General features: G+C 32.2%; 2 protein-coding genes across 8 annotated transcripts in view; both read right to left on the bottom strand.

The window, feature by feature from the left end:
• Nucleotides 1–5,473, bottom strand: part of Impg2 (interphotoreceptor matrix proteoglycan 2) — an 89,243-nt gene extending 83,770 nt beyond the window's left edge. Inside the window, exons 1-2 of the mRNA XM_071615827.1 lie at nt 5,389–5,473; nt 4,706–4,954 (exon numbers count right to left, since the gene is read on the bottom strand). Of these exons, the coding sequence (XP_071471928.1) occupies nt 4,706–4,954; nt 5,389–5,473 (334 nt within the window). The remainder of the gene's footprint in view (nt 1–4,705; nt 4,955–5,388) is intronic.
• Nucleotides 5,474–8,584: 3,111 nt separating this feature from the next.
• Nucleotides 8,585–14,557, bottom strand: part of Senp7 (SUMO specific peptidase 7) — a 177,301-nt gene continuing 171,328 nt past the window's right edge. For all 7 annotated transcript variants that reach the window (XM_071615396.1, XM_071615397.1, XM_027943177.2 and 4 more), the window contains 2 exons: nt 13,378–13,528; nt 8,585–10,481 (listed from right to left, as the gene is read on the bottom strand). In XM_071615396.1, coding sequence (XP_071471497.1) covers nt 10,344–10,481; nt 13,378–13,528 — 289 coding nt within the window. In that variant the 3' untranslated portion in view covers nt 8,585–10,343. The remainder of the gene's footprint in view (nt 10,482–13,377; nt 13,529–14,557) is intronic.

The following is a 14,557-nucleotide window of genomic DNA, read 5'->3' as shown; positions in this document are numbered from 1 at the left end:
GAAATTCAAATTTAACTCAGTGCCCTGAATTTTTATTTGCTAAATCTGGCAACACTATGTGTGGGTCAGATATGGCCAAATCCATTGGGACTCTACCCCTTGCACAGTACATTTTAAATATATAGAACTATACCTAGCTTTTGAGTTCCAAGACCCTGCATATTTTCTCTGGAAAATACCAACCCATTCTTCAAAACTCAGTTCAACTGGCTTCTACTAACCCAGGCATGGATATATATTCTCACATATGTCCTTCCCACATATACACCTTGTACATACTTTATTTCTGCATATTCTACATTGACTTTATTATTGTGGTTATTACAGTAACTGGCAGAATCATTATGAATTAAGGTTGCATGTGTGAATTAACAAATAAATGAACAAAAAAGAAAATATAAATAATTATACAGCATTGTTGGGAAAAATTGAAGATCTGAATATAAATTGAAAAATACATCATGTTCATACATCAGAAGACTCAATGTTCTTAAGATGACAGGATCCCAAATTGATCTTTAAACTTGCAATCACAATCAAAATCTCAGCAACCTTTTTTTGTATAAATTAGAAGATTGGTTTTATATTTATAAAAAGTACAAAGGATTTTATATTTGTATAAAGTACAAAGGATCTAGCATAACCAATAAATATAATAAATAATAAAATATAAGAATTTACACTATATGGTTTCCTTATTTTAATGTTTACAGTAATAAATAATGGGAATTGGCTGGGTACAGTGGTGCACTCTATAGTCCCAGCTGCTTGGAAGGCTGAGACAGGAGGATCACAAGTTCAAAGCCAGCTTCAGCAACAGCAAGGTGCTAAGAACTTCAGTGAGACCCTGTCTCTAAATAAAATACAAGCTAGTACTGGGGATGTGGCTCAGTGGTTGAATGCCCCTGAGTTCAGTCCCCGGTACCCAAAAGAAAAAAAAAATAATGGGAATCCATACAAAAGTAGACAAATAGATCAGTGGAACAAAATGAAGAATATAGAAATATACAGAAGTTTATGCAGAAGATTATATAGGTATACTGGCAAGAACAAATTATCTTTTTAGTAAATAATGCTAGAACAACTTACATGTATATACAAAAGATCAGCATTGATCCATACGTATCATATACATCATTAACTCAAAGTAGATCATAGACTTAAATATACAGACCTAAAAATTTAAATTTCTATAGGAAAAAATAGGAGGAAACTTCATGATCTTGGGTTAAACAAACTTGGATCCAACACCAAAAACATAATTCCCCCCCAACAAAAAATGATAAATGGGACTTTATCAAAATTAAACTTCTGCTCCTCAAAAGATATCATTAAGAAAATAAAAAGTAAAAATTAGGAAAAATGTGTGCAAAACATATATCAAAGAACTAGTATTCAGAATATATTAAGAATTGTTACAATTCAATAATAGCCTTCATTGTTTTTTGTTGTTGGTGGTGGTGGTGCTGGGATTGAACAAGGGATGCTCTACCACTGAGCTATATATCCTCAGTCTCTTTTATTTTTTATTTTCAGACAGATTCTTGCTAAATTTCTGAGGCTGGCCTCAAAACTAGGATTCTTTTGCCTTAGCCTCCCAAGTATCTACAGTCCAGTATCTTAAATAGACAACATATTTGAATGCACTCTTCATATACAAAAAAAAAAAAGATATAAAAATGTGCTCTACCCATAAATAAAAATGTGGTCAAAACCATTTGTCATTAAGATAATGCAAATTAAAGCCACAAAAAAAATATACATGCATTAGAATGACTAACATTTAAAAAGACTGACAACAGGACTGGAGTTGTGGCTCAGTGGTAGAGCACTTGCCTCCCACGTATGAGGCCCTAGGTTCGATCCTCAGTACCACATATAAATAAACAAATAAAATAAAGGTTAAAAAAAAAAAAAAAAAAGACTGTCACACACCAAGTGTTGAAAGGATGTAGAAAAACTAGAGATCTAAAACTGTGAGAATAATGCAGTCATACTGGAAAGCAATTTGACAGTTTTTTGGTTTTTTTTTTTTTTTAAGTTAAATAAATAGGGCTGGGGTTGTGGCTCAGCAGTAGAGTGTTTGCCTAGCATGTGTGAGGCCCTGGGTTCGATCCTCAGCACCACATAAAAATAAATAAATAAAATAAAGGTATTGTGTCCAACTACAACTAAAAAATAAGTATTTTTTAAAAGTTAAATAAATACCTGTCATGTGACCTAGCCATGCTACAATTACTCAATAGAAATGAAAACATGTTCAAACAAAAACTTGAATACAAATGGTCATAATAGCTTTCTTCATAATTGCTAATAACTAAAAACAACCCAAATATCCCAAATTGGGGTGTGTTCACAAAATGGAATACTACTCAAAAATAAAAGATAAACTATTGCTACACAAAAGAATCATGGATTAATCTCAAAATAATTATACTGAGTAAAAAAGACAAAAAGAGCACATACTATTTTATTTATATGTGCAACTATAGAAATGCAAACTAATACATAAAGACAGATAGATAGATAGATAGATAGATAGATAGATAGATAGATAGATAGATAGATAATAGATAGATAGCCTCAGTATTGAAAGAGATGCAGTTAAGGGAAGGAGGAATTAGAAAGGATCAAGAAGAATCATTTAGAATTAATGGAAAAGACAAATTCCTTATTTTAATTGTAGTGATGACTTCAAGAGTAAATATATTTGTCAAAACTAATCAAAGTTTACTTTAAATGCCTATAATCCATCAAAGCTGTCTTTAAAAGTTTCAGCTGCAAAAATGATTTTTAAAAAAGGGGACTATTAATGACATTCATTTCTAAGTATCCTATTCGTTTGATTTTACTGAATATTAATCTAAATGCAATTGCTTTCTAATATGGAAGATGCAAGTTTGTTGTTGTTCAAATTCGTTGCACCAACTAGCAATTGATGCCAAATTCTCTATTAAGGAAAAACTGGGAAAATTATTAGGACAAATTGAACAGTAGATATATCCCTCCCTTCAAGTTTCAAATATTTGACTTTAAGGCTATAATCCAAATTATCTCTTCAAAATCAAGACCTAGTTGAAATATTCATTTTCCCCAAATGAAAAACAAATGAAATATTGGGTTTTTTTTTTTAATCACGACAGTAACAGTTATATAAACATTGTTTTAATCTTGATGTGCTAGGTCAATCATTTTAGTTTTATGAAGTCTCTTTTCAATGACTTCATTCCTACCATCCACATTTTAAAATCTATTATTCCAAGAATGACTTATTTTTCTTTTTGTTGGCTTCTTTTTCAATAGTATCTCTTGAATTTATAAAAACAAGAGCAAAACAATCACAAAGTATTACTAGTTCCTTAAGTGACTGGTCCTTTTCTCTTCACTATTAACCAGCAGCTGAGATATCTAAATATGATGATCTATTTAAAAATAATACAAAGCAAAAATCCAGATAGCACAAATCATTGTATTTCTAATTCACTTTCAGTTCCTTTATTCTCTTTCTATTCTCTTTGAAATTTCCCATTCCTGGTTATGTCCTATTTACAAAATGTCAGGTCAATGAATCTCATTTGAAAAGGAAAAGGAAAAGGGATGGAGATAAAGCTTAGTGATAGACTGCTTGCTTAGCATGCATGAGGCCCTGAGTTTGATATGGTTCTATAAAAAAGAACAACAAAGTAAAAGAAAAGCATATTGCTTATTAATTTTTGATGGTCCCCAAATACAATGAAGAAATATAAATATACTAAAAAAAGAGCTGCTATACATTTTACCAATTTACAAACAAAAACATCAAATATACATAATATCTGATACTAAATTTGTTTTATTTTATTAATGTGGTATGGAAAATAAGGACAAAGAAGAGAAAAATAATTTGATAATAGTAGCTCAGAAGAGGCTCATCTAACCTAGTGCCTGGAAGATAGCAAATGCTTACTAAACATTTGTTATAAAAATGAATGAATGCATGCCTGAACAAGCCTGATTTCATTATCATTTCATCATTTATCTCCACTTTAGCTTACTAACATTGCATCCATATTATGGCTTTTTATTGGCTGTTGAACAGCAAAAAGCAGAGCATGGAAATCCTCCAAAGGACTAAGAGACATAGTAAGGTCAACTAAGCAATGTTAGTAAATGTAAGAAAGAGAGTGAATTCACATGACAAAAAGGCATAAGTTCAAGGCTCATACTGTTTAAAAAAAATAATAAAATCCAACTTATCATGCTTTAGGGACCATAAGAAGTGCTATCATTTCAGACATAAAAATTTTTATATGTCCTAACTAGACATCAATCTGTAGAATGTCTAAACTACAAAATAAATTGATTATATTTTCATCAATAGGGAGGCAAGTGAGTGTACCTTGGCAAATATAATCTGTGAGTGTATTTAGGTAAATTATTGTAATGGAGAGAAGCAAAATTAATTCCTCCAGCAATACAAACCAGTATTCTTGAAGTGCTTAAAAGATTTAAAACTTTTCATATTTCAGAGTGACGTAAATTTCCCTCTGAAATCATATTACTACTATATTCTTAGCAAGTTCTTTGCTCATAGCAAATAGATAATATTTGGCTCAGTTTTGTCTAAATTATCACAAGTTTTGACTTACGATGTGATACTAATCAATGTAATGGAATAATGTTTGAATTTCTTTATGGGATCCCAAGGATTAGGATGTTTTCTTACCTCGAACTCTAAAATACTTCACATGGTTTGCCACAGCCTCTGTCACACTTTCATTTGGGCAGATTTTTACTCCATTAGGAAACAAAATAGATCGCCGCCTTCTAAGGAACCAAGGTCTTTCAGCTTCTCTGTGGTCCAGAAGCTGCTTCTTCTCAGCAGGTAGAGAACGGTCTGTAGATTCTTTGGGCAGGAGAAAAGAAACTGCACTCTTGGTTTCTTGGATCTCTTCAAAAAACAAGTAGGTTTGTACTATAGAGTGAAAGCACAATCAAGGCGTTTGATGAGGCATAAGATAGGGCACAAAAGGCAACTAAAAACAAAACTGACACTTGTGCCACATTTGGATTTTGAAATTGATACTCATATTATAGACAGGCTTGCATGTCTAAGAAGGAAAGGAGTGAAGTTTTCAATATTTTCCATTTAATTTCTACTCCTTTACTCTAAGATTGTTATTGAAATCAAGTATATATCCAATTTCAACACAAGAAATAAGGGGAAGTGGGACTGAGCCAGGAATTAGTAATCAAGAGGAAGACTCAAGTTACTGCAGATATTTTAAATAAAGAAATATCAAAGACTAATAGAGTACTATTTATTCAATTTCAATCACATCAAATAATGCTATTTTTAAGAAAATATACTACAGCTATGTAGATAAAACAAACAGACTTTTAAATTACCTGTTAATGCTGGAAGGTTTCCTTCTATCAGAACAAATATCAAAATACCCAGAGAAATCTTCCCAAAAAGAGGAAACATAATCATTTGAGCCAAAATCAAAGAAATAAAAAGAGGGCAAAATCCTTAACTGAGCATACAAAGCCTTGAAAATTCCAGTAACAAATTGTTACAGGAAAGGTCCAAGATTTAAAAGTTCGTGTTTGAGAATGGACAACCACTCCAAAATCATTATAAATTAGTGTGAATAAAATGGTGTCTTCTCAAAGTAGCTCTCAATTCTTTTCTGAAATAACCAGCATGCTATGAAAGCAGACGAGATAAGCTAATTAGAACAGATGGGGAGAGACAATTTCTTTATTCTAATCTAGGTAGCTAAGCTCTTTACTAACACTCTCCTTGCTTTTAACAAGTGGTTCATTTACAAACAATTCATGTACAAGTCACTGACTTTTCCAACTTTTCTGAATCCACCAGTCAAATTTGATAGATCCATACATTCTGAGTTCTCCTAGGATTTAGGATGTGTAAGCATAAAAATGCCCAGACTATCTATACCTACCTGCTTCAATAATATACATAACTATATAAAAAACAATCATTAGTTTTTGTCAGAAAGCTATTATCTTGTAAATTTGCCTTTTTAATATAAAATCTGGAAATCATTCACTGTAACCACAGTCTTCTTCCTTATGCATAAGATGGAATAGTAACAGTAAAGCAAACTACTGGTAGAGCTGCTGTGATGGATTAAACTAATTAACTAATTTAATCCTCACAACATTGCTTAGAATAGTGCCCAACACACGGTAATCACTTAACATAAATGAGAGCCGTAAAGATATCTTTGTTGATTAATTTGCTATTGAATGTGAGGCCCAGGGTTTTTATCTACATGAAGAACTCGTTAACCAAGAAAGGATATCCTCTACTAGGAAGGAATCAGATAAAAATGTATTAGAACAGTTGTTTTTATCATATAAATCTAGTAGAAGTCAATTAAGTTTGTTGAAATTCCTGTGGAAGCTAAGATTTAATATCAAATAACAATTTACATTTTACTTTATGTATCTCTGGGAGTTCTCTGGGGAAAACATGTTTTGTAATGATCTAGAGAACATTTCTCTTAAAAATCTTTTACTAGCTAAGTCATCTTCAATGTTATTTTATGCATTAGGAAAATAGACTAGTTGGTATTTCAGTATTTCAAGCATGTTTTTTCAAGATAGTCTCAAACTATATTTTCTTCTTTTATAAAGTTTAAAAAATATAAATAACCATTGAACACATGTGCATAATTTTCCCTATAAAATATCAGTAAATTTATAAGAAATTTATTTGCCAAACTGTGTGAGGAGGAAAAAAAAAGCTGAAAATTACATTAACTAAGCACAATTTTAAAGTCTTAAGGAATATTTTATGCTGACAATTCAGAACAAGAGAAACATTCAGATAACAAGTATTATTAATGGGAAATTATTATTTTTGATGGCCTACTCCAAAAAGCTAATAAAAAATCTTGAGAATCACAACAATTTGGAAACATTTCTGTGCTTATGTTCAGAAAACCTGGGCTCAAACCCTGGATTTACCACTTAATATTTGATTTTGTCAATCACCTAAGATATTTGAGCTGGTTTTTCCACCCAAAAAATTAGGTATGATGATCTTTGCCTGTGTCATGGGGTTGCTGGTTAAGAATTAAGAAATATGAAAATTCTTTAGGAACTAATGCATGGTATATTCATTGTATTACAAGTGATCATAAAGTCTAAAGAGATTTCAAGCTTTGCAGTTTTCCTTTGTTTAAGCTCCAGGACAGAAAAGAAAAAAAAAAAATTTTTCCCTAAATTATATTCCAAGTAGAGAATTTTAGAACTTAAAAAGATCTGTTATATTATCTGCTACAAAACATAATTTTGAAAATGAAGTGGGATTGTGGACTATTGTACTCAATATCTATACCTTTTAAAAAAATAAAAGTATTAAAAATTCTGCAGCCTGTTCATTTGTTTCTAAATAGATTCATCATTTTATAAATTCCTCTCAAACTTCCTCAAGAATAAACTCAATGGACTGGGGCTGTAGCTCAGTGGCAGAGCACCTGCCTAGCACATGTGAGGCACTGGGTTCGATCCTTAGCTCCACATAAAAATAAGTAAAATAAAGGCATTCCATCCATCTACAACTACAAAAAGAATTTCTTAAAAAAGAATAAGTTATAGAGAGAAGTACTTAGAGCATGAATAAATAATTCTTCATAACTAAAAGTAGAAGACAATGGAAAGATCAGGATAGAATACAGGCTGGAACAAAATAGGATGGGCTCTTCATGCGTAGAACTTTTTTTTCTTGACATAAGAAAAAAAGCTAATTTTAAGAGGTATTAAGCTTTTACAAAATCCTATTCCGGTGATTAGATATGACTTAAAAAAAGGCCTTTTTGTTTAATCCCAATCTTTGTAAATTAATAGTACAATATTTACAAATGATTTCTCTGGCCACTAACAACCCTTTTCACTACTTCTTTATCTCCCCTCATTCACATTCACCCACACACATATATACACACACACACACTATAAACTGAACAACTCCTCCCCAATCCCCACCAAGTTCCCAAAGACACTCCATTGTTCTTACCAGAGAATATTTAAATTATTTGTATGTCCATAAATTACTCAGGAATAAGAGCATTTCTTTTTCAAAGAATTTAAAAAGTTTATTTTTTGTGCTTAGCAGAATGTTGGCTAATAGTAGTTACAGGTTGAATATCCCTATTTGAAATGTCTGGGAGCAGAAGTACTTTGAATTTTGGATTTTGGAACATTTGTAGACCCTTGATATATCTTGGGGATGAGACACAAGTCTAAACATAAAATTTATTTTTATTTCATACACATATATGCTGAGGTAATTTTACACAATATTTTTAGTGTACCTGTGTTTTGACTGTGAACCATCACATGAGGTCAGGTGTGGAGTTTTCCATTTGTAGCATTACATTGGTACTCGAAAAACTTTAGATTCTGGAACATCTGGATTTTAAATTTTTGGAACATTTTTCCTATCTGATTAGGGATGCTCAACCTGTACTAAAAAATTTCCCTGAACTGACATTCAAATTAAGTATATACTTATTAAAGTTGGGAGAAAAATTAATGTAAGCAGCAGTTACATGGTATGCTCAGGACATCATGCATTTAGAAATTTATTTATAACAATGGCTTGTGCTTCTTTAGAAAAAATTACAACTCAATTTAATTAATTGGAAATGTTTAATATAAAATACCGATATCCTCAAAGCATTATTTGCACATGAATTTAGGAAAATTAATTTTAATTTCCAAAACATAATAAAGGACAGTGGTATTTTTTAAAAACATACAAACAAAAAGTTAAGAAATCACAAGATGTCTTGTATACTTGCATCCCCAAAATTAGATGCACAAAACAATTAATAGTCACCTAAAAAAGTCTCTCCCCCACAACACACACATAAATTGGGAATGGAATATGCAATTATAACCATCTTTATATGCAATCTCCAAAAGACATACATCTTTAACAATATAAAGATGGTGACAAGATAACAAAAGCTAAGGACACTGAAAAATAACTGACAACTTCAATTCACATGATTTTGAAATATTCAGATTTTTTAACTTTATCTTAAATTGCTTTTGTTTAATTGATTTATTTACAGTTACAATGTAAATCCAAGAGATGCTTAAAACAAGATTAAAATAATATTCTTTAAAAAAGTATTCTTATCTGAGAAAATACAATACGATCATGTCTCTTTCAAAATATTCCTGATAACATTAGAAGGTTCTAAGGTGTTTAATCATATATAATACCACCATCATCACATGAATTCAATAGAACTGTTACCTGAATATTTAATAAACTATTAAGCGCCATAGGTTTAAGATCCATAGCGGATCACAGGGCTCTAAAAACTACAATTTAAAAATATAAAAGCAATGAGAGCAATCTGGCTTTGCAGATGAATACTGGGTAAACTAAGCTATAAAATTATAATTTTGGTTCTAAATAATAAATAGAACTTTGAGGGTATTTTTGTTAAAGATATGAAGACACCGATTTTATCTTCTATACTTACAGAAATTGTGTATATACAGTTCTTGATAATGTGTAAGTGGATATTTATATAGCTACACCTCAAATAAACTAAGTTTGGATACATATATGATTTTTTAAAACTCAGTTAATTTTTTGTTCCCAATTTTACCCCAAACAAATGAACTAAATCCTCAAATTCCCCACATGAGACATCAAAAGTAATGGGAAAAAAAATAGAGCAGAGCAATTGTGTTTAGCAGTTGACAACAATAAGCTGCGCTTTGAAAGAGGAGTTTTCATCATCTTCCTAACATGAATTTTTTTTTTTACACTATACAGAAGGGATGCCGTAAATGGCATTTTCTGAAGCCTTGATACTAAATTCTTTAAAAAAAAAAATACACAGTATTCATACTGCATGCTTGAGCTGCAAAGAACAGAAATACAATACAATATGACTTGTCAACAAATTTGACAAGCACTGGGGCTGGCACCAGGGAGGACCTAACTCCCATCAACACCCAGTCATGTGGAAGTACAGATCACATAGTTTTATTATTTACAAATACATTCCCACATTACATATGCTATTGTATAATCCAAGCATATTTATCAGAAAAATATCAAATACTTATGAAATTTTAATTTCTATCTAATAAGTTTTATGTATATCACCCTCATTCCCACTCCATCTATGAGAGTCCAGCAAGTCTAATAATATATCTTCTATATTTTAAATAATAATGTTTGTTCAATGACTTATAAAACTACTGAAAGTTATTTTCTTCTCTGTGAGCTGGCTAACACAAATGCTGGTAAGCGGCTTTCCAGTAATCTTAGAGAACATATGTGTCATGTTTGTACAGATTAACTAGCTACTGCTGCCCTTGCGCTGCTGCAAATGAAGTTTCAAAATGAGCTCTCGAATATCTTCCCGTTTGGTCTTTATTACATGACGAGGAAACCATTTCTCCAAATGGATTGGAAGTTCAAAGTTAACAATAGGATCCTAATGAGAAAAAGAAAGAAAGCAATCACTTTAGCAGCATAATTTTAAATGTGTCTTAATTTCATTTTTATAGGAAATGAAAAATTGCTAACTTTTTAAAATAACACTTTATTGAGGTATAATTCACATGTTATACAATTCACCTGAAAATATAATTTTTTTATTTATTTTTTAGTTGTAGAGGAACATGTACCTTTATTTATTTTTATGTGGTCCTGAGGATTGAACCCAGTGCCTCACATATGCTAGGAAAGTGCTTTACCACTAAGCCACAACCCCAGCCCTACAACTGGTTTTTGTTTATTCAGAGTCGTATAACTTTCACCACAATCAAATTTAAAACATTTTCATTAAATTCCTAACTTTTGATCATTGAAATTAAATACAATCTATTCTGCTACAATGAGTGTTTAAGTGAAGTATAACAAACAGAACTGCTAAATAGATTCAGCATAACTCAGAAATCAACCTGGTTGCCCAGCACAAAGATGCATAACTGTAATTCTAGCTACTTGGGAGGCTGAGGCATGAGGATCACAAGTTCGAGGCCAGCCTGAGCAACTTAGTGAGACCCTGTCTTAAAATTAAAAATAAATAAATAAAAAGAGTTGCAGATGTAGCTCAGTGGTAGAGTACCTCTAGGTTCAATCCCTATTACCATGGAGGGAAAAAAGGAATGATTTGAACACAATTTTTTCTCAGCATGTTAATATTTTTAAACTATGAAAACAAATAGAACTGGGAGTGGTGGTGTACACCTGTAATCCCAGCAACTCAAAAGACTAAAATGAGAGTATCACAAGTTCAAAGCCAGCTTGAGCAACTCAGTGAGACCCTGTTTCAAAGTAAAAAGCAAATGAGCTGGGGATGTAGCTCAGTGGTAGAATACTTGGGTTCAATTTTCAGTATCACCAAAAAAAGAAAAAAATTGATAAAGTCTTAGTGAAAAATAATCTCAGATAAAAAATAGAGAAATCTACAAAAAGGCCCTCTTTTATTCTAAGAAATAACTGATTCAATTGCTTAAGAACCACTACATTTTCCATTATGTTAAACTTAAGTGAGAAATTACAAACTGCAACTGCAAAGGTATTCTTCTGTACTTGAATTTTTCAAAAATTGCTAAATAAGGCGACCCTTAGATTATTTTTACTAATTTGATATTACTAGAAGCCAGATGTTAGGACTTCCATCTCAAAGAAAGAATTAATAGCTCCAGGATATAAGGCTGAAATGATGGACTGATTTCTTCTGGCAAATGCTAGAAGCAAATGCTAGTAGAGATTTATTGTCTAGTACTTTTATTAGAATTAATTTTATTTTTGTTAGGGTATAGTTACAAAGATTCTATGGACTGAAGCTATATAAAGTATAGCTATATAAAGTATTATATTGACTGAAGCTATATAAAGTATAGAATCAAAATGTATTAGTAATAAGGCACAGGAGTACTCTAAACAAAGTCAAATCTATTTAGAAAGAGTATTAAGAGAACCAGAATTATTACCAGTGTGGAATTAAAAAGGGGGGTATTATGGTTTAGATATTAGGTGTTCCCCTAAAGCTCACGTGTGAAACAATGCAAGGCTTAAAGGAGAAATGATTGGGTTAGAAGAGCCTTAACCCAACCAGGGAATCCTCTGATGGACTCACTTGAGAGCTAACTAAAGGCAGGCAGGGTGTGGCTGGAGGATTGGGTCTTTAGCAGCATGTCTTTGGGGTACGTATTTTGTATCTAGCAAGTGGTGTCTGTCTGTCTGTCTGTCTCTCTCTCTCCCTCCGTCCTGATCATCATATGTGCCATTCTCTTCATGATATTCTGCCTCACCTTGAGCACTGAGGAATGGAGTTGACTATCTAAGGACTGAGACCTCTGAAACTGTGAGCCCGCAAATAAACTTTTCCTTGTCTAAAAATTGTTCATGTCAGGTCTTTTTGTCACAGCGGTGGAAAAGCTGACTGAATAGGGGTAAATAACCGATAGACATTAGTGTTCTCCATAACACGTAATATCTTTTACTATATGTTATCCTTCCTCTCCAATATTAAAAACATCAAAAAGTTCCAACTGCATACTATAACCCTTATGCTTTGAAAGCACCTTTAAGCATTCTCTAAGCAGACTCCTGGTCAAAAATGCCTTGCTCCTTTACCCATCTTCATAAATGATATTACTAATGGCTGAACCAATGAGCTAATCATTCAAAAAGCAAAGAATGATTCTTTGCCACTAAAAATCTTTACTGTTGTTACAGTTGTATAGAATCTCTGTGAACTAGAAAATAACAGTCATATTTGTCATTATATTTCCACAGCTATGAATAAACAGGTCTTTTACTTTGGGGAAATTCTCTTTAAATATCATATCAACACTGTTCTTTCTTTCATTCTCTCCAATTCTCCAAGACTCCAAATACATGTAAACTACAAATTTTAACTGTTTTCACCCTTGCCTCTTACACTGTTTTCTTTACATTCTTTTTTCTCCCCGTGCTTTCACTGGATACTTTCTATAGTCCTTTCTTTAAATACACTAATCCTAACTTCTGCAGTATCTAGTCTGTTACTAAAACCACTAAATACATTCTTAATTTCAGATATAGTATTCCACATTTTCAGCTCTAGAATGTCCATGTGATTTTTTAAATTTCATTTTTTCATTAATTTTGTTCATATTTGGCTTATTTTTTCTAACATAGTAATTAAATCATTTTAAAGTTCTTGTCTGCTATCTCTCGTATATGGGTCACTTGTGGTTCTATTTCTTTTTTTTTTTCTTCTTCTTCTTTTTTTTTTTTTGACTACTTGTAACATTTTCCTGTTCTTTGCTTACCCAGAAATTTGTGGTTATATGCTAATAACTGTGAATAAAAATCTTCTTTATATCTTCACATACCTTGAAGAAGCTTTCCACATATTGTAGTAAATACACTCCACAATCACTGCTATTATCCTGTTTAGGAACTTTAGGGCATAGGTCAACCATGCTTGTTTTGCTGAATTCACGATGAGTTTTTCGTTTAACTTCCCATTCTACCTCTAAATACCTGAAATGATCAGTAAGCAAAGTGATTTTAGTAGGAATTGATCCATATGAATATTTTTATGAAGAAAAGCATCTGCTGCCAGATATGTTGTATCAAACTAATTTCCAAAGGCTGAACTTTAACAATGCAAACCATATTTAGTGAGCCTTCACAAGTGCCACTTTAAAGAAAATAACATGATTTTCAGACTAAAAGCTAGTTTTTATTGAACAATTCAACTTCACAACTCAAATATAAAAAGACATATTTATATTATAAAGTAAAGTAACAAATTGCTGGGAGCCATTAGCCAAGTAGGTATGACAATTTCCTTGCCAGTGTACCCCATGTTGCTGACATGTTGCAGTGACATTGAATGTAGGTGACCTTGCTCAAGGACCAAGGCAGATTAGGGTGTTCCCGGTTTTAAGATAATCGTGTTTAGGGCGTTCCCAGTTTAGGTTCCAGGTTTAAGGTTTAAGATTATTCCTGCTGGGAATAGGGCGTATCCTGCTGCCTGAGTTCCCCTTGAGTTCTCACGGGATTCAGACAGTATATTTTGGAGATAGAAGCCCAGTGGAGGTGGATTTGGGCAGAGAACGTGGATTTCCCCAGAACGTGATTGTAGACGGCTGGTGTGAGTTCGGGAATAAAGAGTTGCTGTTTGAATCTACAAGCTGTGTGGTGGCTCGTGATTGTGTGCCCAGCCAGACTGCGGCATTTGTGCCCAGCCAGACTGTGGCATTAAATGACTAGTTTCATTCACATTCCTGAATTTTCCAGGCCTTACAGTAAATCACAAAAATATCACACACACACATATACACACACACTAATGTTAATTTGTGAGTTACCCTCACCCCCAGGTAATACTTTGAGAATCAATGACATTTGCAATGCTCTTTATAAAATTATAAAATTTGTTCTATTATGAATACAAATTCTGAGTTTACTCTTCATGTAGTCTTCAGAAATATTAACACATAAAACAAGATTTTATTGATTAGATTTGCAGGCTTTGTTTAAATGCATATTAAAATATGACTCCTC

Source organism: Marmota flaviventris, chromosome 8, assembly GCF_047511675.1.
Source record: "Marmota flaviventris isolate mMarFla1 chromosome 8, mMarFla1.hap1, whole genome shotgun sequence".
In the NCBI taxonomy this organism is placed as follows: Eukaryota; Metazoa; Chordata; class Mammalia; order Rodentia; family Sciuridae; genus Marmota; species Marmota flaviventris.
Note: the sequence above shows the minus strand (reverse complement) of the source record. Positions and strands in the feature narration are given on the sequence as shown.